The 26,824-nt window shown below is 43.4% G+C and overlaps 1 protein-coding gene across 1 annotated transcript; it reads left to right on the top strand.

Moving 5' to 3' along the window:
* Window positions 1-25,716, top strand: NUP54 (nucleoporin 54). The gene is made up of 12 exons (XM_090032037.1): window positions 1-149; window positions 7,998-8,081; window positions 8,226-8,363; window positions 11,296-11,522; window positions 12,861-13,048; window positions 14,236-14,432; window positions 16,873-16,927; window positions 19,793-19,886; window positions 21,037-21,144; window positions 22,211-22,330; window positions 24,328-24,438; window positions 24,895-25,716. Exons 1-12 carry the CDS (start codon window positions 98-100, stop codon window positions 25,021-25,023), a joined length of 1,503 nt encoding a protein of 500 aa, XP_089888163.1. The 5' UTR covers window positions 1-97; the 3' UTR covers window positions 25,024-25,716.
* Window positions 25,717-26,824: the final 1,108 nt, after the last annotated feature.

Genomic DNA, 26,824 nt, shown 5'->3' with positions numbered 1-26,824 from the left:
CTGGTTCCGGGGCGAGGGCTCGGCCGGAAGTGTTTCCCGAACTCGGCGTTTCCGGCTGCTCTCTGCGGCGACTGCCCTACTCCAGTGCCGCCGCCTCATGGCCTTCAATTTTGGGGCGACCGGGGGCGCCGGCGTCACCAACCCAACGGGTGAGTGCGGGGCCGCCAGGCCGGGCCGGGCCTAGCCGGGCGGCGCGAGAGGCGGTCGCTGTTCCGCTAGTGCCGCTGCCTGGCAACCGGACGCCCCGCTCCGCCCCCCGGTGGCCTTCCAGCTCGGGCCTCACTCGGGCCTTTTATAGCGGGACCCTGGCTGAGGCACGCTGCGGCGCTGGGCGCGCGAGCCGAGCCGAGCCTACCCTACCCTACCCTACCCTACTCCTCCCGCCGGGGCGCAGGCGGCCCCTGCTGCGACGGGAGGCGGGCAGGGAGCCCCTAGCAGCACCGTTATTCCAAGCAGCTCTTTCTAATAGGAAATGTCACAGAACAGTCTGTTTGCGGGTCAGCGGTTGAAGGGGCCAGCAGTGATAGGGACCAGTGTCAGAATAAAAATATACCCAGGGCTCATCTTCACTGAAGCAGCAAAGGTGCTTGAATGCAGAGTTGGGCAGTTATATAGGCAGGGCCACTTAGGGAGTTTTGGTGAGCTGCCATGGGCAATAGCTTACCAAACCCCCCTAATTGGCTCAGCTCTGTGCACAGGCGGGTGGACAGAATGGGGTCCTGGGGTGGGCTGACAGGGCTGGGGCTGGGATTGGAGAGCCATGATAGCAGGGACCTGGGTCATAGGGCAGAACCGTGGTCCACTCCTCACGTGCCCTTGCACCAGGCACCAGTTCGGGGCTGGAACGGATTACGATTCTGCCGCAGGTTCTGGGCCCATGCTGTCACACTCTGTGATCCTGGGGTCTCCATGGAGACTGGCTAGGACCTGCGCAAGAAGACCACATGGCCAGGTGGAAGGAGGTGCAGGGCTGGGATCTTGGGGCACTGACAGGTTCAGGTCCTGGGGCAGAACCATGATCCACTACCTGCACTCCCAAGCCTGTGGAACCAGCCCCCATTGCAAGGACATACAGATGTCAGGTTGCACTTCTGCCTTCGGCCATGGCCCTGCGTTGTCACCACTCCAAGATCCTGCCCTGCAATCCCAGCTCCACCTACCTATCCCACTCCGGGACACTGCTACCCACAGCCCCATCCTATCTGCCTGGCTATGTACTCTGCAGTGGCTGCAGGGCAGACAGGCTGGGGTGCCTGGGCAGCAGGGCCTGGCCTGGAAGTGGTGGCAGCCGGAAGGAACTGCCAGGGCTGCCAGGAAGTGAGTCCAGCTGTTGCACTGTCTCAGCCCTGCTGCATGCCCAGGGGCTGTGGAACTGACTGCACATGCCCCTCCTGGGCTAATCCCCTGTTCCTGGGCTAGGCGGGGCCAAGGGTCCTGCCACAGGCCAGACAGAATCCCTTGGCGGGTTATATTTTGTTCAACTCTTCTTTATAAACATGATTATGAAAAGTTCAATCATGATTAGTTGAGGTAAGTCTACCCATAGTGTGTCCTGGCCTGTACTGACTGATTGGTCACTTGCAACCAGCACTGTCAGGTCTTCACAGCCATCTGTGTGCTGGAAAATAATAGCTTTTACTAGTGAAAAGAAGTTCCAAGATAGGTGTGGTATGTGGAAATCTATCTGAGGTATATGAGGAGAGGTGGGGAAAGATGTTTTTAAATTGGTAGTACTTGACCTGTTTCACCAGCAGGCCAGATGGGCAGTGCCTGATCGCTCTGCAGGCTGGATTCGGCAGTGGACCCAATCTAACACTTAGGGCTGGCACAGTAAGGCCCTGTCCTACCTTACAGAGGTGGGCAGCCCAGCTCTGGTCCAGCTTTACATAGTGGGTGGGGCTTGGCCTGGCCCTGGTCCATCTGTTTGGAACTAGGATTTTGGCAGCTGAGAGGTTTGGTAGTACTGCCATTGCTTCCTTGCTGCTAAATTTCCTGACCTCTGCAAAGCCTTGTGGGCTGGATTTCAAAGCTCCATGGGCTGCATTTGACTTGCCAACCAGAGGCTGAGCATCCCTTGTTTAAATCATTGGAAGGGGAAGTTCAATTGCCCTTGTTAAACAATGATGGTTGACTGGATGCCGGAGTCCTAGGTGGTTCCACATGCTAGAAAAGGCCAAATTATTTTCAGCCCTTTCAGCCTGTAAAACATTTGGGTCACTAAAAGCTCAACTGCCTGGCCAACAGGAGAGGTTCTCTCACTGTCATTTGGATGGAATAAATTAATCTTATTTGAAATGGAGTACCTTCTTGTTCGCACGCTCTTCTAACTTCCTAATCTGTCCAATTTTTCTAGCCTCTGCCAGTGAAAAAAAAGTTGCTGTATTTCTTAAGCATACCTTCTGTTCAAAACTAATGCTACCTTGCTCTCTTTCTGCTTCCCACTTGTCAGGATTTGGTGGGCTTGAAACGGCAAACTCCACTGCCAGTGGGTTTAATTTTGGGGGTTTCGGATTAACTGCTAGCCCTGCAGTGAATTTTAATATTGGGAATTTCGGTGTTTCCACTACCTCAGCGCCACCATTCAATTTTGGTAACAGTCTGGCAAGTGCAGGTAGATAATGCATATGCTTGTTTGTAATGAATGTGGATAGCAGGGTCCAAGAATTCTTTCCAGAACTCTGGTATATAAATGTTTTAAGTACATCATTACTTTTTGCATAAGACAAATTAGAGAGACCAAACAATGTAATAAATTGTAATAGAATTTACGAATATTGTTTTGAAAATCTTTTCACTAACTTCTGGGTTCTCTGTGCAAGTTCAGTGAAATACATGTTAAGAGAACATTGTCAAAACACCATATTCGCTAAAACAAAGTGAAACATGGTGTCCTACGCATTGTCCAATGTAAAACTAAATAATGTTTACTTCACAAATGGCTAGATTTACTTAAAAACAATAATTCCATGTTGAGATGTTAGTAACACTGAATAATTGCAGAGCTGATCTGTAAAGTCATATTTCTTTACTGTAGATTCTTGGACTGCTGCCGTCTTGTTTTCTCATCTTTCTTATGTTTCTTCATTGGACTTCACTTGGTTATCATTAACACATCACACTTAAACAGTTTCTGTGGAGAAACAAATTTTATACGATCAGCACTAAATTAATAGCTCTTGTTGCTAGCCTTTGTTTATTAATTACTGTTGAAACAATGCACAGAAGCAAACTTGTTCTTCAAATTACAGTCTAGCTTTTTTCTGCATAATGTGTACTCTGGGGGTGTTTGTTGGCAACAGGAATCAGCAGTCCCTTATAGCTCTGTCAATTTGAAATAAACAGCTGTGTATTTACCTTAACTTGACTCTTCCCTTCTGAAAACACGTAACTGGTATTTCTTAACCATTCTCATTTATGAAGAATAAACCGTTGGGATATTGGGGTTTTTACAGCTGCTCGTATAGGAATTCTATCCATTCCGCAGTCTCATTACTGTTTGTATTACAGTAGTTTTGTCAGTTTTATGCATTTCAACAATCATATTTAACTGGTTAAATGCAATTTAGTGTAAGTTAATAGAATCATGGAAAGTAAGGCCTGGAAGGGACCTCTAGAGGTCATCTACTCCAGTGGTTCTGTAACAGGTCCAGGACCCATTTGTAAACATCAGTGGCCAGTCCCAACCCAGTGCTCTTCACTCCCAACCTGCTGCCCTGCCCCAAGGCCCCATCCCTCTAGTGTGGGGGGCAGCGGGTGGGTGTGTGAGGCATAGGGCTCCAAGCAGCCCTTCACAGGCTGGAATTCTGCCAGCCTGCAAGGGAAAAGCCATGGCTTCCCATGTTTTTCTCCCTTAAAGGAGAATCAGTTGTTTTAAAGTTTTTTTTGATCTATTTTTTAAGTTTGTTTGTGACCCTTTTATATATTCTTGTGTCCCACTTTTGGGTCACAACCCACAGGTTGAGAAACACTGATCTAGTCCAACCGTGTGCTTGAGGTCAGATCATTCCTATCCAAATCATCCCATACAAGTCCTTGTCTAATTTATTCCTAAAACCACTATTGCACAGCTACAAGGCAAAATGCCCCAAAACACCAGAAGCACCCTGGCTTGCCATAGGTAAAGCTTGGGGACAAGAGCTGTCAGCGTCTTGCTGCTCCAGGAGTTAGTAAAATGCATTTGAGATCCAACAGGGGGTATAGCCCTCGCTGCAGAAAAAGGCAAATTCCCTCAGTGTTCATACCAGTCTGACTTTGGGATAAAGTTCCTTCCTGATACTAAATGTGGCAATCAGTTTGACGCTAAGTAGAGGGTCACAACCCTGGAACCTCTGGGATTTTGTCCCAGTCAAAATCCCCAGCCTTGGCTGCAACCAATAGTCAGTGCTTATGAAGAAAACAGGGTGGGGAGGTGGAGACCCCTACTGGCACCTGTAGCAAGGAGAGGAAAAAATTCTTTCCTGGCCCCGTCTGACACCCAGCGATGCTCAGAAGCATGGGATAAACCAAACACCCTCCATTCGGCTGTGCAACCTGGGGACAGCAAACACAAACACAACTCCACACATCATAACAGGAGAGCCAGAACTCCCTTTTCTGTCATCCTGTCTCCTCCCTAAACTTATTCTGGGTCCTTTAATCTTCTTTTGTAACTAAACCAGTTGCAGACCTCTCTTCCTTTCTCCTGCTGTTGAGTAGTCCTCTCCAATATCCACCTGCTCTAGCCTGCAGAGCTGCTTTTATAATCTCAGTGATCTGTGTGTGTGAGAGATCAGGGCCTCATGAGCCTCCAGCTGTTGCTCTTTACAGAACACTCCAGGCATTACTCTTCCTAGATCATCTCTAACCAGTGCTTACCCAAACTCCTCTTGAAAACTTCCAAAGACAGAGATTCCACAGTTTTCCTAGACAGTCTGTTCCACTGCCTCACTGTTTTAATAGTGAGCAAGTTTTTCCTCATATCCAATCTAAATCTACTTCGCTGAAACTTCATGCTCTTTGGTATGTCCTGTTCTCCGTAGCAAGGGAGAAAAGGTGTCCTCTCCCTTTATAGCAGTTGTTCAGGTATTTGGAAACAGATTGCCATTATGTCTCTTCTTAATTGCCTTTCCTACAAGCTCAGAGTGTCTATTACACCCTCCCCTCATATGGCTTGCTCTCCAAGCCCTTTATCATTTTTTGCTTTACATCTCCAGATCCTCTCTAACTTGTGCATGTCCTTTTAAAAATGTCAAAATCAAAGCTAGACCCAGTACCCTAGATGAGGCCTCATCAGTGCTGAGTAAAGAGGCACCATCACCTGTGTTTTATTGACTTGCTTTTATTGTTGAACCTGGACTAATTCAAGCCAAACCTTTGATGCATATTCTAATTTTACTAATATTTTGTGACGTGTATGGTGATTTTAAAGAGAGAAATTAATTTAGTCAAATTACAACATTATTAGAATGGGAGCTTGCATATGTAACTGGAAAACTTTTTTTTAATCCAGTTGCATAAAACTGATCTTTTGAAAGAGCAAAACAAAAGCATAGTCGAAAACAACTCAGTATAAATTTTTTATTTTTTATGCTTAGGTATGGCAAGTTGAATAGATTCATGACTAATGCATTGCTATTTTAAGATGTTAATATTTGTTTCTGTATTGACAAATTAGCACCAACTAACTGTATCTGTTTGATGCTTTGTGTATACCATGCTGTTTGTTATTTCTCTATAAAGCTTGCTTTCGCTAATTGACTATAATTCTGCTTTTCTAAATATACTTTTTAACTCTTCCTGTACTTCTGACCTATATGTATGTGTAGTATGTCATTTCAAGCTAGCTGTTTTGTCATGCTGTTTTCAGTAGTTGCCTTACTTTGTGCCTTTATGATCGATGGTCTGTCCAATGGGCTCTTCTGCATAGGGTTACCTGAGATCCTGTTACCTTTCCTACTGTGTGTGTGTATGGAAGGCGACTTTAATAATTTGGGTAGTGATTGAATTGGTGCCAACTTGGGACATGACTGCTGAGGGATTTTGATACATGAAAAGGTGGGGGGAGCATGCCTTAAATCACAAGGCCTTTTCCTGTATTTTACCCTGGACCAGTAGGTCTATCCCAGCTAATCTCAGATACCATGATGCAAAAATACCTGACAGCCTTCACGCAGTCTGGCCTCATATTATTTAAATTATGACATTCCTCCATTGTTTGGACATCTTAAGAGTGTCTTGCAGACCTTTCCTATTTGTCATCTTATGTCCCCATGCTCAGTATAGTACTAAAAATGTTAAGCACTCACTCTTATGCTCTTCATTCCTTCTCTCTTGTATTTTCAGTTTAAATACGTATTTTACTTCATGTACATTTACAACAGCTTTAGCTTTGTCCTACATAGATTAGCTGCCTTATTCTGTTGCTGCTAGCTCCAGTCCCTGTGGGAAAGCACCTGTTTCTTCTGTGTGGCAGAAGCCACAAATGGATGTCTATTTTGGTTTATCTCCCTTGCTTTCAGTTGCTTTGACACATTTTTATGTTGAGCCTGAACTCAAATAGCTGGAAACTAGAGAGGATTCTGCACCTCATGACTTGTCAACTTTCTGTGGACTAAAGACAGCTGGGATCTGTTGATTTAGATCTCTAGCAAAAAAAGTAAAACATCAGACTATACCTGCTAGATGTCATAAGCCAGTAAGTTTTGTAGCATGCAAGTGTTGCCAACCATTCAAGATAAAGCCCCAGAGAATTTCCAAAATAAGCATATATTTAAGTAACATATATTTAAGCAGTGTAGCCTGGGGGGGATCTCACAGACCTGGATCACTCCCTTGACAGACAAACCCAACAAGAAAGACCACACTTGCAAATACTTCAGAGGTGGAAGTGGACTGTTCTACCACACAAAAAAAATTAGCTTGTAGTTGGTTTATGATTACAAGAATGATTCCTAGTACATTTTTCTTTGTATTTTGCACGTATTGTGTGCATGAACTCTTACTAATATTTTACTCATCAGATCTCTTGGATTCGACTGATCCCAGTCAAGTCTCTTAAATTACCATCTTGCATTGGTTCTGCAGTTCTGGTTAGATAGTGTGGTGATACATTTGCAGTTAAGGAGATTTGAAGAGACTATCTTCACTTTGAAGATATTTTAGATCCTGCTGCCAAATTAAACCTATCTTATATGTTTACATGTTAAGGGATGTGGTTGCATGATATCTAATGCTCTTAGCAAAACTGAGTATCTTCCTTTGTATTGTTATATTATTCAGATATATCCATTCTGCATTTACTATGCTACCCCTGTGATTCATGCAGGAAGATCCTTGCATCCATACACAGTCTCTTGGAAATCTGGAGATCCACAGGGATCCATCCTCATAGATCTTCTTGTAGGATTGTGACCTAGGTTATCATCCACTTGCCAACTTGATGAACTCTTGTTTTGCCACAGGTCTGCCAAACCATGAGAAAAAAAGAGAATTCAGTATAAAACAATATTTCTGTTTATGGTCCTGATTATGCACAACCACTTTATGCAAGTTATGCTGAATGCTTGGTCTTATCTGAGTGTTTATAGTTGCTTTTAAATGAGAAAATACAGAAATAGCATGCTGCTTTGTATTAAAAGCTCAACAAAAATTGCTTTGCTTTTTAAAAATTAGAGAATGAAAATAACTAACGTTAGTATTAGCTATAATATTCTGGAAATAGAAAAGGCACATCCTGAACTGATTAAACTTGTTTTTTCATGACCAAGGAAGTTGTTAACTAAAAGTAAAATTTCCATATCCTTAAGTCATTCATTACAAGATACATTTCTTGTCCACATGTTCTCTCCTGCTTACTGTCAAAAAACTGATAACTGTGATCAGTGTGAAACACTTGCTTGTGATCTACATATCTGTCTGTCAACATTTCTCTTCATAAAAATCCATCAGTGTGTGCAGTTTATCATGATCTCATACCTTGTGGCAAATCCTTCTGTTTATTTGTATATCTCATACCCTAGGTGCATTTGGAGGGTTTGGGACAACAACCACCACAGCTGGACCAGCATTTAGCTTTTCTGCTCCTACCAACACAGGTACCACTGGTAAGAATCCATCAGTTTTAGTCATAGAAAATATGCATAGGTGACTTGGATTTAAATTAGAATTGGTATTCTAAAAGTTGTTTTATATTGCAGTTCATCTGTTTTCTGCTTCTCTCCATAATTTTTCTTTACGTGTCCCATTAGGGCTTTTTGGTGCTACTCAGAACAAAGGGTTTGGATTTGGTACTGGTTTTGGCACAGCAACAGGAACTGGTACTGGTTTAGGTACTGGTTTAGGAACTGGATTAGGCTTTGGAGGATTCAGTACACAGCAGCAGACTTGTAAGTACAAAGACTTTATTTTTAATTATTATTTAATACTTAACTGCTTAATATTTGGCCATTGCCAGAGCGTGTACACATCCATGCCATTCTGTCAGCTCACTGCGACTCTACTTAGCATTGTTAGAGTGAGAAATGCCCCTGGAAAGGCACCCACTGTTGAGACTATGGCTGGCAGGAGTATCTACACATACCTTCTGGTTTTCAGGTGACAGAAGAAACTTTATTCTGCTTGACAGGAATGTTGTAGCTGTTGGCAAAAAAAATAAAGGTTCTGCTGCCACAGAGGAGTTTTAGGTGTGAATACACTAGGGATGTGAATAGTCAGACAATTAATTGTTTAACTGATAAGTCCCATGATAACCAGTTACAGCATACCAGTTATCAATTAGCAGGGGAGGGGGCACAGTCTGGCAGGGAAGAGAAGCCACGTGGTGCCCCAGAAGGAACCAGAAGATGGCAGGGAAGGAGGAGGGGAGGGTGAGAGGGAGTGGGGATTAGAATCTCTAGCTAGGCTCCATGGACCCCAGTGCAGCCACTTGCAGCCTCCCTGCTGCTTGCCATGGCAGCCCAGGCTCTGGGCAGGCCCCTGCTGCCCACCACAGAGCATGGGCTGCTCAAGGCGGGCAGTGGGGATGCTGCAGCTGGCTGCACTGAGGTCTGCAGACTTTAACAGAGTGGGCAATTATTTGGGTCCAAGGGCCATTTAGGCAGTTTTGGTGAGCTGTCATGGGCTGGGTCAGCACACCTATGGTTTGTCTGTCTCCCCCACCAAGTAGCTCACCAAAACTCCCTAAGTAGCTCTTCTCTGTGCTGGGATGAGCAGCTGGGATGGAGCTGTGAGAGGTTGGGAGCAGCATCCAGAAGTGGAGTGGGCCAGGGCTTGGATTGTGTGCCTGTGACAGTGTGGGGTACCCAGTGGGTGCTGGTTCAATGGGCAGGAGCCATGTGGGAGGCAGATCACAGCTCTGCCCAGGGCCCTGGCCCCATGCTATTGTGGCCCAACAATCCCAAGGTCTTAGACACCAGTTGGGACCTGTGCAGGCAAGGCACATAGATGGGGTGGGGCCACAGGTGGATGGGGAGCTGCATCTGGGAACAGGATACGTGAGTGCGGCCAGGTCTGGGATCTTGGAGTAGTGACAGTGCTGGGTCAGGGCCATGATCCACTGTCCACATGCCCCTATGACGGGCACTGGTTTTGTGGGCAGGGATGAGCAGGGAGTTGATCGTGGCTCTGCCCTGGTCCTGCCTGCCCTGCTCCTAAAATGTAGCTCCCCACCTCACCCTGTGGCCCCATCTTATGTCTGGCCATATGCCCTGCCCACATGGGCCTATCCAGTCTTCATGGAGACCCTGGGATCTTGGGGTGGTGACAGCACTAGGCCAGGGGCTAGGGCACAGCTGCAATCTGCTCCCTGTATGCCCCTGCTTGTGGAACTGGCACCAATCGTAGTGGACTGTGGCTCTGCCCCAGGACCCAACTCTGTGCTATCATGGCCCCGCATTCTCATTACCCTGCACTCCCAGCCCTGGCCCCATCCACCTGTCCTGCTTCTGGGTGCTGCACCCTGCCTGTGAGGGTCTTCTCACCCTGGTAGTGTGTGCATGTCAGACGAGCTGGGATGCCTGGGCAGTGGTGCTGGGGCCAGGTCCAGTAGCTGTGACAGCTGTTGAGGCTACTGTGAAATGCAGTCTGGCTGCCATGCTGCCCCAGCCCTGCTGCGCACCCGGGGGGCAGTGGGACTGGCTGCATATATGGCCTGGGCTGCCTCCCAACCCCACCTCTTCCCTCCACCCTGTGCCTGGGCTAGGGAGGGCTGAGGGACCTACTGTGGACCAGAGAAAATCCCTTGGTGGGCCAGTTCCAGCCTGCAGGCCATATTTTGCCAACCCCTGTATTAGATACTAGTCCCCTCTCCCACCTCCCTCCTTGCTTTTCCCTTCCTCCTGACCACCTGCATTGGGGTTGCCATAATGATTAACCTTTGTAATTACAACAGGTTAAACAGATATATTATTAAATTGTTATTTACATTCCTAAAATACACGCAAACAACCAGAATTATGTCATGCATAACTTTGCAGTTCTGTTCCTGGAATCCTCATAGGTAGTAGTGGTACATCCTTGAAAATGCCACATATAGTTCAGGTCCTTTCTTTGTTTCAGTATTGTTAGTGAGAATCTTGCCAGAATTTATATGAGGAAGGAAGTATTGACAAATGTCTTTTGTAGAAAAGTCAAGATATGAACAGATTCAGACTTTGCTGACTGTTTTGTTGTGGTTTTGTAAAATCACAAGTTACCTATCAGATTTTTGAAGCATCCAAGAATGTTGTGAACTGGGTAGATATAGACCCCCTCTTCATAAAAGGTGTTGCTTTCTATTATTGAATATCCATGCTATTGGCACTTGCTTTGTGCATCCTGAGCTAATCAAAACTATCAGAGAGCTGTAAAATGCATACAGCTCTGTGTGAATTGTGGCAAAAGTTTAGAGCGAGAAGAACTCTACTGCACATTAGTTAAAATTTTCACATTTCAACAGAAAGACGACACCGTAAAAGTGGTAAGCATCTTTGTTGTTCACTGAATTTATGCATATGCTTGCAGTAATCAAAAACACCATCACAACCTCTTAGCTACTGTTTTCTGAGATGCGGCTAGTGATAAGTTGAAGAGCCAGTTAGGTCTCGGTGTCATGGATTTGGCCAGTTTGTCATCTTCCATATATAATGGGAGGTGAAAAATCATTTGAAAAAACTTGGGACTGCTTTATTTACACCCAAAGATTGTGGTGTCCCCCAAAATCACAATAATTCAGATAACAGCAAAGACAGTGTTGCTGTTAATGCTTTGTGAGATGCTTTAGCCAGTTAATCTTCCTTTATTTCTAAAGAACTTTTGTCTTTTTCTGTGTGTCTGATACAGCATTAGGTGTCTTGTACAGTCAGCCTACTCAGGCACCTTCCCAGTGTAACCAGCTGATAAATACTGCCAGTGCTCTTTCAGCTCCTACGCTCTTGGGAGATGAGCGAGATGCGATTTTGGCAAAGTGGAACCAGCTGCAAGCTTTTTGGGGGACAGGAAAAGGATACTTTAACAACAACATTGCTCCAGTGGACTTCACACAGGAAAATCCCTTTTGCAGATTTAAGGTATGACATTTCTGCTGCCTTTCTCAGTGTAAATGTGAAAACAACTAAGCTATTGGCTGTCATTAAGACTTAATTTGTAATGGGAATTAGTTTTGTTACAAACTCGCTGTTAGTAACTAAAACACTTGTGCTATTTCCTGTGCATAACAGATGAAACTTTGACTGCTCAGAAATCAGGGCATCACTTAAGGATTGCAAACATGTGCAAATGAGTAATGACTGGCAGAGTTTTTCTAAGTTAGTGTTATTAAGTTGGTTTTTTTTAATGTCCAAGGGGAACTGATCTTTGAGAAATGAATTTGAGTGCCTTATCACATAAATTCTAACACAGAGACTTTTAAAGATAATTTTCAGACTGGAAAAATATAAATTCCAGGGTAACATCAAGTTGTTCTCCATTCCATCAACCACAACATCATGAGAATCCTGTTTAAATTTTTCCTGTACATCACTTAAATAACAAATAATCACTGTTGCATCCCCTCTGTTCTTTGTATCATCAGCAGTTCAAGATTCTATTTGTAACTGGAAGCTTATCACAAAAAGAATAAAGATGAATTTTTAAAGAAAATTAAGAAGTTTGGAGTTTTCCTATTTAGAAGCTGTTTAGAAGCCTACATTAAAATGCTGACACTTTGTTGAGAGGGAAGACTGGCTCTTTTGTATATATTAGAGTTCCCAGTAAATAATCTTCAAGGCTTAAACCTTGTACAAGTACACGGTTTGCATACCTTATCTTCCAATATTTTGTCTTTATCTAGGGTAGGAAGGTAGGAGGTTCCTTATGATAACTGTAATTATCATTTTACATTTTAACGCTTCATTTTTTCTCTTTTCAATGTTTATATTGTGTATTTGATAATTAACAACTCAAAACTCATTTCTGCTGTTACATTTTCATTTCACAATTGTATAATATTCTGTTGTTCGATTCAACTTGGATCTAAAATACAAACAAAAAAAAAAAGTTGGAACAAAATAGACTCTCCCCGATAGTAGAAATTTTTTGGAAGACTGAGAATAGACATTTCTCCAAGTTACCTTTAAAAAAAACCAACCAAACAAATCTCAAACCATTTACTGATAACTTTGAGAGTGCTTTTTAAAAAATGGCAGTGTGACTAGTGTTTTATAAAATTATTAATACTGTATGTGTACTTTGGTTGTACTTGGCATTAGTTTGAAACATGCCTGAAAGAATGTAATCTTTCAGGGTTCAGGTTCTACAACTTGATCTTCTGGCCTTGCCTTTGTATAGTGGTCTATCCCTTTTTCACTAGAACTTTTAATGATATCCATGGTGTGGTTTTGGTTTTCTTTTCTTTTTTTGTGCTACAGGCTGTGGGCTATAGTTGCATGCCCAACAATAAGGATGAAGATGGGCTAGTGGTCTTGGTCTTCAATAGGAAAGAGACAGACATCCGAAGCCAACAGCAGCAGCTAGTGGAATCTCTGCACAAAATATTGGGAGGAAACCAGACCCTCAGTGTTAATGTAGAAGGTGTTAGAACAATGCCAGATGACCAGTATGTGAATATTTCTTTAACGTGCAAGTTTGGCCATTTCTTTGTTTGTTCTTCTCTGCTCATGTAAAATGTTGCCCCTTTAAAAGTCAGTCTGCTTCAGTGTCACAGCTTTCTCCGCTGAATCTTTTCACTAGATTCTTAAAGGAATACTCAAATATGTACTGAAAATTTTGTGTGTAATTTCTCTAAGCAGTGTCATTTGTATTTTTAGGCAGGATCTATTTTTCCCCTGTAGGTTTATCATCTGTTCCACCCAAATAGTGATTTCCTTTCCCCCCATCATTTTGGATAACACGTTAAATGTACTGCATCTTCCTTGTCTGTGTCACCAAAATCAAAGTTCTGGGAATAAATTATTCCCCGCCCCTGCTGTTCAGCACAGGAAAAATTGGGACTGTGCTTATTGGTTACTGTGAATAGGATAAATATGCTGAATATTTAAACAACAGGAAAGCTTTACCTGTCAGGTGATTAAGGTAGATTGGTATTTGGATGCACATTGACACATCTTTTATAGCGCATCAACTTAGAAGACTGTTTTGCTTATTGTTGCCTAACAGACTAGTTCAGTGTGTTTGGTGCCAGATTACTTCATGACAATACGTATGTTTGTCTGTTTTGTTTTTTGTTTTGTTTTGTTTTTCCAGCTCTCTCTCAAATATTTGTAACACGTTGTGACTGTTATTACCTTCCACACACATTCTGATTTCATCCTAACATAATGGATAACTCAATATATTGAAAAGACAAGTACTATAGTATCTGCATCTTTTCCCCAGTGACCGAGCTTGAGCTAGGTTGACATAGATCAAATAGATACCTGCAGGATGTCTTGTGCATTTTCCCCTGCTGCTGCTAGTTTTAATGTGCAATGAAAAACGTAGTGTGTAGATCCTCTTAAAAGCTACGTAGCTTCATTCATTTACAGTAAACCAGTATTTAAAGCTACATTGAATATTTGTAATTCTGAGTGCTATGTCCTAGTCATTGTAGTTGTCGGTATGTAATCTATTCCGCTACGTATATTTTTTTTCGTAATTGACTTGAAGGCACTAGAAATTAAATTGTAATTTTCTCCTCCTGATTGTGATGTTGTCCCAGGCCTGTAATTTTAATTTATCTGATTTCAGTAAGCCATTAAATAGGGATATTGGTATCCTATGACTTATTTACATTTTCCTGTTCAGGACTGAAGTCATCATTTACGTTGTTGAGCGGTCACCCAATGGCACTTCCAGAAGAGTTCCAGCAACAACCTTGTATGCTCATTTTGAGCAAGCTAACATAAAGACGTCACTACAGCAGCTGGGCGTCACCATGTCCATGGCAAGAACAGAACTTTCTCCTGCACAAATCAAACAGCTTTTACAGAATGCTCCTGCTGGTATGTACTGTGGCACTAAATTAATGGTGTACCTAACTGCTTGTAAACAGCTAAAAGTGGGTATGTAACTGGTGAGATCATAGTGTTGAAAGAATAGTCATCAATGGCTCAATGTCTAATTGGAAGAAGGCATCAAATGGGGTCTTGCAGGCATCTGTCCTAAGTCCAGCCCTGGTTGGTATCTTATGAATGACTTGGAGGATGGACCTGAGTGTACTTTTTAGCTTAAGTGTCATTTGTAGTTTTACTGGGTATATTGCACGCTAGCATCTCTGTTGCAACTGTTGCTAATACTTTTACCAAAGTATAACTTTATAGCAGAGGTGGGCAAAATGCAGCCTGGATGCGGTCTGCCAGGCCATTCTATCCAGCCCGCGGGGCCCCTAAACATTTAGAAAATTAATATGCATCTGCCGCTGGCTGCCTGTCATGCAACCCTTCATGGCTTGCTGAAACTCAGTAAGTGGCCCTCTGCCTGAAATAATTGCCTGCCCCTGCTTTATATTGTCTGATTGATGCAAAGTTTCTAAATATAGAACTCAACAGTAAGGGGTTACACACTACTGTAAGCCATACTGTTAACAACCTGTAATTCAATTTTCTTGTTTTAAGCTACATATTTTCTGAGCATTGGGATACATTTTTAAGTTTTTAAAACTTCTTTACTGATTAGTGTACCTTGAGCAATTGCTTGCTATTCTTAATTCTCTGAAGTTGTAAAGCAGAGGGGGCCAACCCTTTTGGTAGGCATGCCATAAATTAAGCCCCAAACCCTTTCTGAATGTCAGTATGATCCCTGTCCCCTGCCCTATCTACTGCTCTGCTCCCTTCCCTGTTGTGCCACAGGTTGGCCACCCCTGTTATGAAGCATCTTATGTTACCTGAGGATGTTTTAGTATTTATGAATTGACATAGCTTGCTTGACTGTAAATGACTTATGATTATTAGCTCATTAGTGATCATTTGCTATGATTCTTGGTAAGTACACTTCAGTTTTTTCAGTGAAAATTTGGACTAGCTCCTTTACTAGTCATGCTTTCATATTATTGAAACATCAGACCCTGCATCTTTTTACAGTGATGCTAGTCTTAAGTGTCTGCTAGCCATATTTATCTGAAAATTAGTTTCATGCTTTCTCCTGTGCAATCTGCAGTGCTTAAAAGGAGAGTTTCATAGACATCCACAAAGCTACTTTATTTGCTGAAACTTTAAGATACTTGTTTGCGAGTTAGGGAGGTGGGGTATTGTGGCTACTGCTTGTCATCATTCTTGATTTGTTTTATTTTTAAGTAGTGCTCTCTCCTCTTCTGCTTAACTTTTAAGTGGCCCCAACAAAGATTTAAACCAGGGTCCTCAACCTTTTTAGACCTGAGGTGCCCCTCAGAAAATTCCAGCTCTTAGTTTCACAATTTTTTTTTTATTTTTATTTTTTTAACTACAGGAAAAAAATAGAGTAGTATTTCTGTTGCAAAGAATTCAGAACATAACTGTGGATTTCTATTTGAAATATCTGGCTTTATTTTGTGAATCATGCTTGCAGACCTAATATTGTTAACTTTGTCTAGCACTCCAAGGTGCCATTGGAAGGATCTCCAAAGTCCCTAGGTGCCATGGTGCCTTAGGCATTTGTCAGTGATTCTCAACTATCTTAAATGGTCCTAACTGGAACACCTAGGGTGCTGTTGCTTCTATAGCAAAAACCAACCCAAACAAACCAAAATGTCAGGGCGGCTAGGATCTGGAATCAACTTCCAAGAGAAGTGGTGCTGGCTCCTACCCTGGGGTCTTTAAGAGGAGGCTGGATGAACACCTTGCGGGGGTCGTTTGACCCCAGTACTCTTTCCTGACATGGCAGGGGGTCGGACTTGATGATCTGCTCAGGTCCCTTCCGACCCTACCTACTATGAAAATAAAGCATACTCTTACCTTACTTTTAGGCTTCATTTTCTCAGAAGGAATATATGTAATGTGTGCACCTGAACACACACTCTGGGATAGATAATATTAAGTGCTAATTATGATCTATAACAATCATGCTGTATGACTTCAGGCCGGTTCCTTTGTTTTCCTGTTGTTGAAAGTGACACTTACTTCCCTGGGTTGTTTAAATGGTTTAGCTGAGGAAATTCTTGCTTGTGTCAATTTTTGTATTGTTTTTGACAAGATTTTGGTAGAATCCTAAGCATTAAGACATACTCCCAAAGCATTTGTTAATCACTATTTTCTCTTTTCTTTTTTATTTGAGTAAGATGCTTAAAACTGTTAATCTGGTCTCAGTATTCCCACAAGATTTGGGACCGTGATTCTATAACCAATTTAATCTTCAATTTATTATCAGTTTACCATAGCAAATAGGGTTGCTTCTGCTATGTATTTTTTATGCTGTGGATGATAACGTGGAGATTTGTCCTTACTGAAAAAACAATTCTTTTTTTTGCAGGTGTTGATCCTATTATTTGGGAACAAGCCAAAGTGGATAATCCTGATCCTGAAAAGTAAGTCTGCTGGTATATTTTTATTTATTTATTTATTTATTTATTAGTTGTGGCTGTGCTGTTACTTTTTTAGCATTACAGTAAAGACTCGAGAAGAAAGTGTGGGACATTTGAAAGGTTTCTAAAGTATCTTATAGGCAACTTTAGGAGACAGCATAGGAGAGGGGGGTATCACTCATCCATCCCTGCAGGGCAGATGAGCATACCTGAACCAGTCTGTGGGCCAAACCAGGACGGAACAGTTGCAGAGTACCCATCGAATTGGGTCCTTCATGGACCAGCCCCAGGGTCTGGAAATGTCATATGCTGTCTGTACCATGCAAACGACCCAGTACTGCAGGCAGCATATGGACATTGATCCAGGGCACTGCATACAGCCTGCTTTCTTGACCCCCTGTATCACATGAAGTGCTGAGTCCCGCCAATGCATTGCTGATAGTGCACACCCTCTGCTGACCCCAGAGTCAAGCACGCATTCAGTGACCTCTGGGGCTAGCTAGTTCAGTACAGGGCATGCACAGCTGGATTGGCCATGCATATGGCATGGGGAACACACTCTGTGTGATGCCCTGCTGACTGGCCCTGTGCACTCACGTTGGGTCCAGCAGAGCACTACATGGAGCATGTGTCCCATTGTCAACTCCTCATACCATATGCAGCTTGTGTGGGCAGCCCAGTCCTGTGAACTGCATACTGAACCAGCCAGCCCCTGGACTCGCTGTATACACGCCAGGCTCTGGGCCTGGCTTGGGTCATGTGCAGCCCATAACACCACAGACTGGACCCAGCACTGCACAGGGGTCCAGGGCACAGGCTGCCTAGGATGCCCTGGACCCAACCTGCTGTGCTGCCTGCAGCACACATGGTATTGTGTCCAGCCTGCATGCTACATGCAGTATGTAGAACTGAGGCTGGTCTAGTGACCCACAGGATGGATTACAAAGCTCCATGGCCCAGATCCAGCCTACAGGCTGTCTGTCACCACTGGCATAGGAGGTACATTTGTGCAGTGTGGAGATCATAATTCTGAGCTAGGTAAGCAAGGAGATGATGGACAAAGTTGAAGCCAAGACCTCCTCACAAAAATGACAAGTAGGGAAAAATCTTCTTCTAGGATCCAAGAGAAGCTAATTCATCCTCCTTGGTAACTAGTTCAATTTTCTCTTCTGTCCTGTAATCAGCTCAGTTGGAGTAATGCATAGAGATGGTGTTGAGTCAGGACATTGTACACATGCACAGTCTAGGCAGTACTCTTAAAGTTAATAGACACTTGTATTGTTGTGGTAACAGAAGATTGTGATATTAGAGTCAAAAGTCTTGTTTGGATTTTTACTTACAGGCAGTAAATGGTTGCAAAACTCTAGCTTTAGAGCAGGGGTAATCCACAGACCAGATCTATTGTGTGGAGCCATTTTCATATGACCCGTGGGGCTCCTAGAAGAGTCAAAACTTTGGAGACACGGCCCACTGCTGAATTCCCAGTTACAGAACTGTGTTCAGGGTGCATGTTGGTGGTGGAGGGGGAAGGGGAAAGACATGTGGGATGGTTGTGTTAATTCCTGCACCACTGTTGCTCATCTTGCCACTGCTGCCAGATCTACATCCAGCCTACAAGGACCCCTATGGTCTGGACCTAGCCTGGGGTCGTGGTTAAGCTTGACACCCTTGTTCTGGAGTGTATTAGAGTTGTGGTGGCATACAGTAACTGAACTTCATTAATGACTTCATTAAGAACTTTGATTTTGGGGTCAGCAGTGCCTTCTTAATAATTGGTATAAAACAAGGGTGGGCAATTATTTGGCCCCGAGGGCCCTTTAAGGAGTTTTAGTGAGCTGTTGCAGACTTGGCCAGCATTCTCCCTCCTGTTCCCCACAACATCTCACCAAAACTCCCCAAGTGACTGTGCTCCATGTGCAGCTGGGCAGATGGAATGGGGCTGTGGACAGGCAAGGGAGCAGCATCCAGGAGTGGGACAGGCATGTGGGGCCTGGACCCAGGCCCGGGGTAGAGCTATGATCTGCTTTGTATGCCCCTGTGACATGCACCAGTTCTAAGGTAGGGGCATGCAGGGAGCTGATTGCGGCTTTACCCAGGGTCCTGGCCCCACACTGTCACCACCCTGCAGGGTTTCCATGGAGATCAGCTGGGACCCATACAGGAAGGGTACCCAGTCAGGCCAATGTGATGGAACTGTGGGTGGGTGAAACCAGGGCTGGGATCTTGGGATGGTGATGGTATGGGGCCAGGGCCTGGGGCAGAGCCATGATCCCTGCCTGTGGACCCGGTGCCTGTTGAAGGGACATGCAGGCAGTGGATCATGGCTCTGGCCCCACACTGACACCACCCCACAATTCTGGCCCTGCCTACCCATGTGTCCTGCTCCTGGACATCAGTTTATGCCTGCCTGCAGCCCAATCCAATCCACCTGATCACATGCCCTGCCCACATAGGTCCCACCTTTGGTGGTGTCTGTGGGGCAGATGGTCCAGAGTGCCTAGGGAGTGGGGATGGATCTAGTGGTGGTGGCAGCTGGAAGGAGTTGCCGCTGCCAGGATTGCCAGGAAATGAGTTGCATTGCCATGCCGCCCAGCCCTGCTGCACAGTCAAGGGTGGCAGGACCAGCCGTCTGCACCTGGGCTGGGCTGAGGGACCAGCTGTGGGCTGGACAAAATCTCTTGGACTGGATCCGAGCCATATTTTGCCCATCTCTGGTATAAAAGGTTAATAGTTCTGAATGTGACATTGCTAATTAAGTGACTGTCTTTGTAACCACTTAAGTTCACCTGTGTAATTCAGGAGTGATTTGTTTAAATTGAATGTTCCTATAAATCTTCTGAGTTATAACAGGTTTTTTTATTCTTGCAGACTTATTCCTGTGCCAATGGTGGGTTTCAAAGAACTGCTGAGAAGATTGAAGGTCCAAGATCAAATGACTAAACAGCATCAAACCAGATTAGATGTAAGTGGTATTTTTTGTGCTTAGTCCTAAACATTTGCTTGCTTGGTTTATTTATTTATTAGATGTAGCACTAGAAATATCTGAGTTCTCAGGCTACCAATTGTAAGAAAGGAACACTGAAAGCATGGATGTGTCTCAGTAATTCAAAATGGCTTGCACTTTAGAATGTAGAGAAGCATATGAGCTTGACTTATGCAATCATGCTTTTTTGCTTTTAGAAATAGTGATTAGGGTATGTAATAGAAGCTGCTGCTGCTTTATTTACCTTGCAATGCCTATCAAGAGACAGCATAACTTTTTTTTTCTGTAGACCAGAAGTATATAAGCCTGTCCTTACAGAAGCTGTTAGGACTTTCCTAATCAGAGGCATACTCTAATTATATGTTAGACCTGAAAGCCTATGAGATGGTCCCTATGCTTTCATTTAATGTTCAGACATATACTATTGTTTGTTACTTTTTATGTGACTTTCTTTTTTCCCCAAAGTTTATTTTTCATAAAAAGAGAGAGAAAACAAAATTATCAGCTATCTGGTAAAGTTTAATGTCTGTGTTCAAGCACAGGTTTTCAAAGGAGGGTACAAGAATTGTTTGCCTCTAGACTTTCATGGAGTATGGTGCCTGATTTCCCTATGTCCCTTTTTTAAATCCTGGCCTGACTAGCCTGTACTCTCTTTATTTCAGGACTATTAAGAGATCTTAATATACCATGGTGATGATCATAGTGATAAGTTTGGTGTAAGCATCTGAGGTGAGACTTTAGTGAGGGAGAAAATAGAAGAATTCAGGAAAGGAACTAAAGGAACCAGAAAGAATGGGGCTCCTCAGCTGCACTCGTATCCTTCCCACATAGAAGAGATTTGTAACTTTTAACCATAAAAAAAAATGCATGCAGAACAAACTGACAGTGGTTCAAGTAAAAGCCTAGGATTTGGCTTCAATAGACCTGTTGTGAAAGGGACTATGGTAGCATTATTACATGGATTGTCATGGCTTCTGTAGGTATTTTTTAAATATTGCTCTGCATCTTTTGGACTAACAGTTGCTTTGAATCTCTTAATGGCGTGAAACGCACAAGTTCTGCTCATTCACTTCCCTCGCAAGTAAGGAAGTCTTGTGGCCTCCAGCTAGAAGAGTGTTTTTCTTTTTAGATAATATCGGAAGATATTAGTGAGCTACAGAAAAATCAGACCACAACTATGGCAAAAATAGCACAGTACAAGAGGAAACTAATGGATCTTTCTCACAGAACCTTACAGGTAACACTTAAATGATCTGATATGTGGTCCATAGACATGGAAAAATAGAGTGGATCTGTTTATTTTTAATTTACTTCATTTTACAGTTTTTTTGAATTATTCAGCATGAGTAGATAGACTAGCTTGCAGAGACCTGTTGGGAAACCTGACTCTTCCAGTGGGAAAATAATCCGATGGCGTCGAGTCATTTAACGATTGAGTTAGAAAAGGAATTTCAGGTGCTATATTCACTCCTGACTCCTTCCACTTTTGGCGACTAATTATATTTCTCTAAACATTGTAATTAATACATTTGACTGCACTATGTGCTTCCTAAATTAAGCTGAATTATAGAAAAAGTGTTTTTCCCACTTCTGATTACTATGATTAAGAAGTTTGTTGGCTGGTATTTAGGATTATTATTCTGTTATGCTTGAGTTAATTAGCTGTTTGGAATTCATTTCTGTTATGTCAGAAAGCTTGATCTCAGATGAAGATAGTTCACGTAATACATGCTGCATTTTATTCAGTATTTCAGCAGCTTGTTTTGAGACTTCTGTATGGGCACTCTGTAAACTTGGGTAAAAATATGGTCTAAATGGCTCTAAATAGCTTGCCATTTAAAATAAACACAATGCAAGAGATGGGGTCACCATCAAAGAAGGAAGATGGGGCAATTATTGAGGGGTAGAAAGAGGAAGTTTTGAAAGAGTCAAGAGGAGATGTTTGGATGCAAAAAAGGCAAATGGTTCTATATTTCAGGGGCAGCAGGAATGAGGGCAAAATGAATTGGAGGTGAAAGGTTTTGAATGAGATACAGTGGTGGGAAATGGAAGAACATAGGGATTTTAGATACAGAAAAATTGTTTTCTGAGTCCAAGAAATAGGTTAGTGTTAGGTTCCAGAAGCAAGTGTAGATAGAATATTGTCCTCTGCATTTGCTGTATCTTTTATGCTTTAAAGCTTTTTTTTTAGTGTCCAAGATGCAGCAGCCCTCATGGTTAAAGCCTCTGAGTTTGTGCACATAGCAGGAATTTTAGGTAAGATGTTCATTCCAAACCTCTAACTTCAGTGGTTCCTTTTGTAGGTATTAATTAAGCAAGAGATACAGAGGAAAAGTGGCTATGCCATTCAGGCTGATGAGGAACAGCTTCGTGTACAGTTAGACACAATTCAGTGTGAACTCAATGCGCCTACTCAGTTTAAGGTGAGCATTTTCCATAATAAAGGACCATTCTGTTCTTTATTGTAGTAGAACAGTAAAAGAACGTCCCCCAGTCTGTTAGCTTCTCTGTAGAGCAGATGTGGACAAAATAGAGCCTGTAAACCAGATTATTTTATACAGCTCACCAGATTATTTTATGTGGCCTGTGGCTGCTTCTCTGAAGGAGAATTGCATCTGGCCCACACAGTGCCTCTTGCCTTTCTCCTTTTCCCCATGCCAGCCAGGTGCAGCAGCAGGCCCCCTTCCCAGTTGGCCCACCCTGTCCCACCCCGAGCTGCCAGTGTATGCTCCAAGGCAGGGGGCGCTTCTGGCTAGGCTTTTGCCTGGCAAGGCTGTCTGTGCACCACTCTAATCCTGTGCCCAGTGAGTTGAAGCTCAGGTAAGGTTCTCCATGCTGGCAGAGGAAGGGGCTCATGGGGAAGAGGGCCAGGAGCCACAGATTATCTGAGCTTTGCTGGGTCAGGGCCTGGTAGGGAAGACAGTGCAGCACTGGCTCAGCCATGTACTGGGGACTTGGGGTGTGGGAGGGGTACAGGGAGTTTTCTCCTTGAACCTTTTTTCTCTCTGTCTGGGGTTGGTCTGGAGGGCCGCTTCAGGAGTTTTGGTGAGCTGTGGTGCAGGGTGCTGACCCAGCCCATGACAGATCATCCAGACTCCCTAAGAGGCATAGGCGACAAAGCCAGGGCTAATGGAGCTTAGACTCTTCCCCCACCCCACCTTCCCACACAAAATGTGGGGCAGTGGTGGCAGCACAGAGCACTATAGGGCAGGCTGGGTGCAGGCCCTGGGTGGCTGCAGCAGGCAGGGGAGGGATGTGCACAGACACAGATGAGCAGCTGGAGCCTGCAGACGTCCAGGAACTCAGCCTGGCCCTGCTGTGTGTGGACCAGTGCCCAGCAGGTAAGTATGTAGTCGGGAAGGGGGCAAGGAGGGAAGGGGAGTGGTGGGGCAGATTGAGGCCCATTCAGTGAGGGAAGGAGTGGGGCAGGAGCTGGGGTGAACGGGGACCCAGGGCAGGTTGTGGTAGGGTTGGAGCCTGGGCAGCTTGGCCAGAGGCGCAGGGGGCTCCTGCCATTGTGTGCACCCCTGGGGCAGGCAAAGGGGGCATATGCCCCCTGAATCTGTGCACAGGGAGGAGGGCTGCCGCTGTGGGCTGTGGCTCTGTGTCCAGCTGCTGGTGCCCTGACAATTGCATGATGCCACATGCCTCCCATCGATGGGTGGGCAGGGGCCTTGGCGCAGCCAGCGCACAGGAGGCATGCAGTGTTGTGTAGCTGCTGGGGACCAGCAGCGGGCAGCCCACCTCCATGAAGCCCTGCGCACAGATTTGTGGGGCATGTGCCCTCCCCCCAATCATGTCCTAGAGGTGCACACAGTGGTGGGTGCCTGCCATGCCTGTGGATGAGCTGCTTGGGCTCTGACTCTCCCACTACTTGTCCTGGGGCCCCGTTTAGCCAGTCTCCTGCTCCACTCTCTCCCTTACCATGGGGGCCTCAATTTGCCCCCCACCACCACACTCCTTCCCTTCCTGCCCCCTTCCCCCCCTATACACTTACCAGCTGGGTGGTGTGTGTCTGTGTAGAAGTCTCTTTTAAGTTTAAGTTTTACTCAGCCCAAATAAGATTTTCTCCTTCTGCCTATGCTAAGAGGCCCTCTGGCCCAAATAATTGCCCACCCCTGCTGTAGAGTGAGCTCATGCTTTCTCAGGAAAAGATTTGTGAGATCTGTTGTGTTGATTTCTATTTCTTCTCTTAGTCCTTATAAAGATAGTATTGAAGTAGTTTTTATAAACAGCTTTAGATAGTCCTTATTAGTTTTTGCTCTAAATTGCATTCCCTGTGCTTTCTTTGAATGGGGAAGCTAGGCCAAAAACTGCTGCTTCTTTTTTTCCTTAAGGATTTTATATCTAAAGGACCACTGATGGCAAAAAGAAACCATATTTTTCTCTCTCAATATCTTTGTCTTGTGTCTATTCATAGGGTCGATTAAATGAGTTAATGTCCCAGATCAGGATGCAAAATCATTTTGGAGCTGTGAGGGCTGAAGAGAAATACTACATAGATGCAGACCTCTTACGGGAAATCAAGCAAGTAAGTAATTGTCATGGAGAGTTGCAAGCAAAATCATAGAATACTTTGAGTGCTGGAGGGTACTAGCTCTCTGAGGTGAGCTTATAAGTAACAGCATAGAAAAAGCAGCGTGTTGAAACTTTAAGGGGACTAAACCTGGTTCAAATGAGCTTGTTCATTTGTTGCTGTTGCTGGCTTTCCTTTGAATAAGTTCATGGTATGATGAATAGTAATCAGGATTGCAGAGTAATTATCCTGTGGTGCCAATGTAAAATCGCTACGGCAAATTGAAATGTTCTGTGATTTTTGTTAAATGCTAACCCAGATGTCTTAAAGTAATGTACTTCAAACAGTAGGTTTATGTTACAGTAACTTCTATCCTATTTGGAAAGTCTCTAAAATAAACTTAAGGAACATTTTTTTTTCTTCATGTTTGTTTAGTTTCTTTCTTCTTTCCTTTTTTAAAACTATTTTTAGCATTTAAAGCAGCAACAAGAAGGCCTGAGTCATTTGATCAGCATTATAAAAGATGATTTGGAGGATATAAAACTAATAGAACATGGACTGAATGAGAGTATTCCAATAAGAGGAAGTATCTTCAGTTGATGTGTCACTACTTGTTAAGGGTGCATGATGTGTTACTTTTGTTTCAGGGTTCCCTTCTAAGGCTGAAACTGACCAGGTAAAATAAAACATCTTAAAGCAAGTTCTCAGAGATGTAGTATTGATTGTATTCTTTAAAACAAGTAAAGCCTCTTTTAAGCTTTTCAAACACGATAACCTTTGGAAGGTTTACATTTTTTATAAAGCTGTCTGTTTTAATAAAAAGAAAACTGAATCTGTTCAGATACTATTTTGCTATAAAAGTATGTACTATTGTACATTTTTACAACAGCATTGTCCTTAAATGCAGTGCTAAAGGATTAGATCTCCTTTCAATTTTTTGTTTCTGCTGCAAGTTAAAAACATGAAAGGATTCAGTTTTGCACACACTAGTGCTAAAATTATGACTACGAACTACTTTAAAACAACTAAGCTGTTGCAAACTTGTACTTAATAGTGTAAGCACCTCAATTTGTCTGTCTGTGGGGCAAGCCATGGATCAGTTAGTGTCACTGGTATGTCTCTCTTTGCACTGCAGGGAGTCAAAGGCTATATTTTTATATAATTTTACATGGTCAAAATTTGCTGAATCCCCTTGCTTCTAAGAAATAAAAAAAAATATCTAACTGTTGTCCTTATTTTTTCTTTTGGCTTTTTAATTTCTTAAAGATGTAAATAAAGTTCGCTTTTTCATAATTTGCATACAGCATTGTTCATTCTTTGGCAAGGTATTGAGCTTGTGTACCCAAACAGTATAAAATAGTCATTTGCAGGCCAACCAATATCATCCCAAAACTGTCTCAAGTGTTTTACTATCAAGATACTGGCTTCTAGGGGGAACTAGTTTCCCCCACTCCTCCTACTTTGCAGACTTGGCCCTATCCAAATGGTTTTAGTGTGTGGGATGCAAAGGATTACTATTTAGCTAAACTGAAACATGATTTCAGGCGGTGTGTGACTTCACATCCATAGGACAGTTTAACAGCTATCTCTGATGTACTTCTGGAGTACAGTAAATCTTCTGGGCATTTACCTAAAGTGAAATTTAGATAAAATAAACATCTGTCTTTGCTGTAGTTGTTTTCAGGGTTTGAGTTATGTAGTGTAGTAAGTTTACATATCCTCATCTTCTGCATATGCCCATTCAATCCCATTATGCATCAGTAATGTGTGACTGACTCGGTGAAAGCCAAACTAGTTGTTCCCCCCCCCCAATTCAGAACTGCAGTCTGAAAGCTCATTGATCTACAAAATGTGTGTTTTAAGAATAGCTGAATGTAGCCTTCCATTTTATGAATGAGCGCATCAGATAAATGTTGAACAGTGCTGCCTTGAGTAAAGAAGATAATGAAAAACCTGGGTTGCTCAACCAATCCTAAATCAGGTTTGCTTCTTAACTAGGGTGTTAATTCAGCTTCATGAAGGAACTGGGCCCTATTTCCTCCTCTATTCATTATTCATAGCATGATGCAAGCTAAGTACTGTTAGCTAGATGCACTCAGTTATTCCTCACCTCTAAATCAGTGGTTACATATTGGGTAGTTAGAGGAAGGCTGTATGAAAATCGCCGTGGTTTTGTGAAAAATACATTGTCAGACTTGATAGCTTTTTGAAATGACATGGTTTGATTGATAAAGGTAAGTGATGAAATAAACTGTTAAAACCTCTGCAAGGCCTTTGAGATACCTCTGTGGGCTGGATCTGGCCCGCAAGCTGTAAGTTGAGCACCACCGAGCTAAGTCATTGATGGTAAAATTTGAAGATCCAACAAAAGTTGGTAACATCATTAATTGTGGGAATATAT

Source organism: Crocodylus siamensis, chromosome 2, assembly GCF_052110815.1.
Source record: "Crocodylus siamensis isolate JL-2025a chromosome 2, ASM5211081v1, whole genome shotgun sequence".
NCBI lineage: Eukaryota > Metazoa > Chordata > Crocodylia > Crocodylidae > Crocodylus > Crocodylus siamensis.
This window is presented reverse-complemented; position numbering and strand designations above follow the sequence as displayed.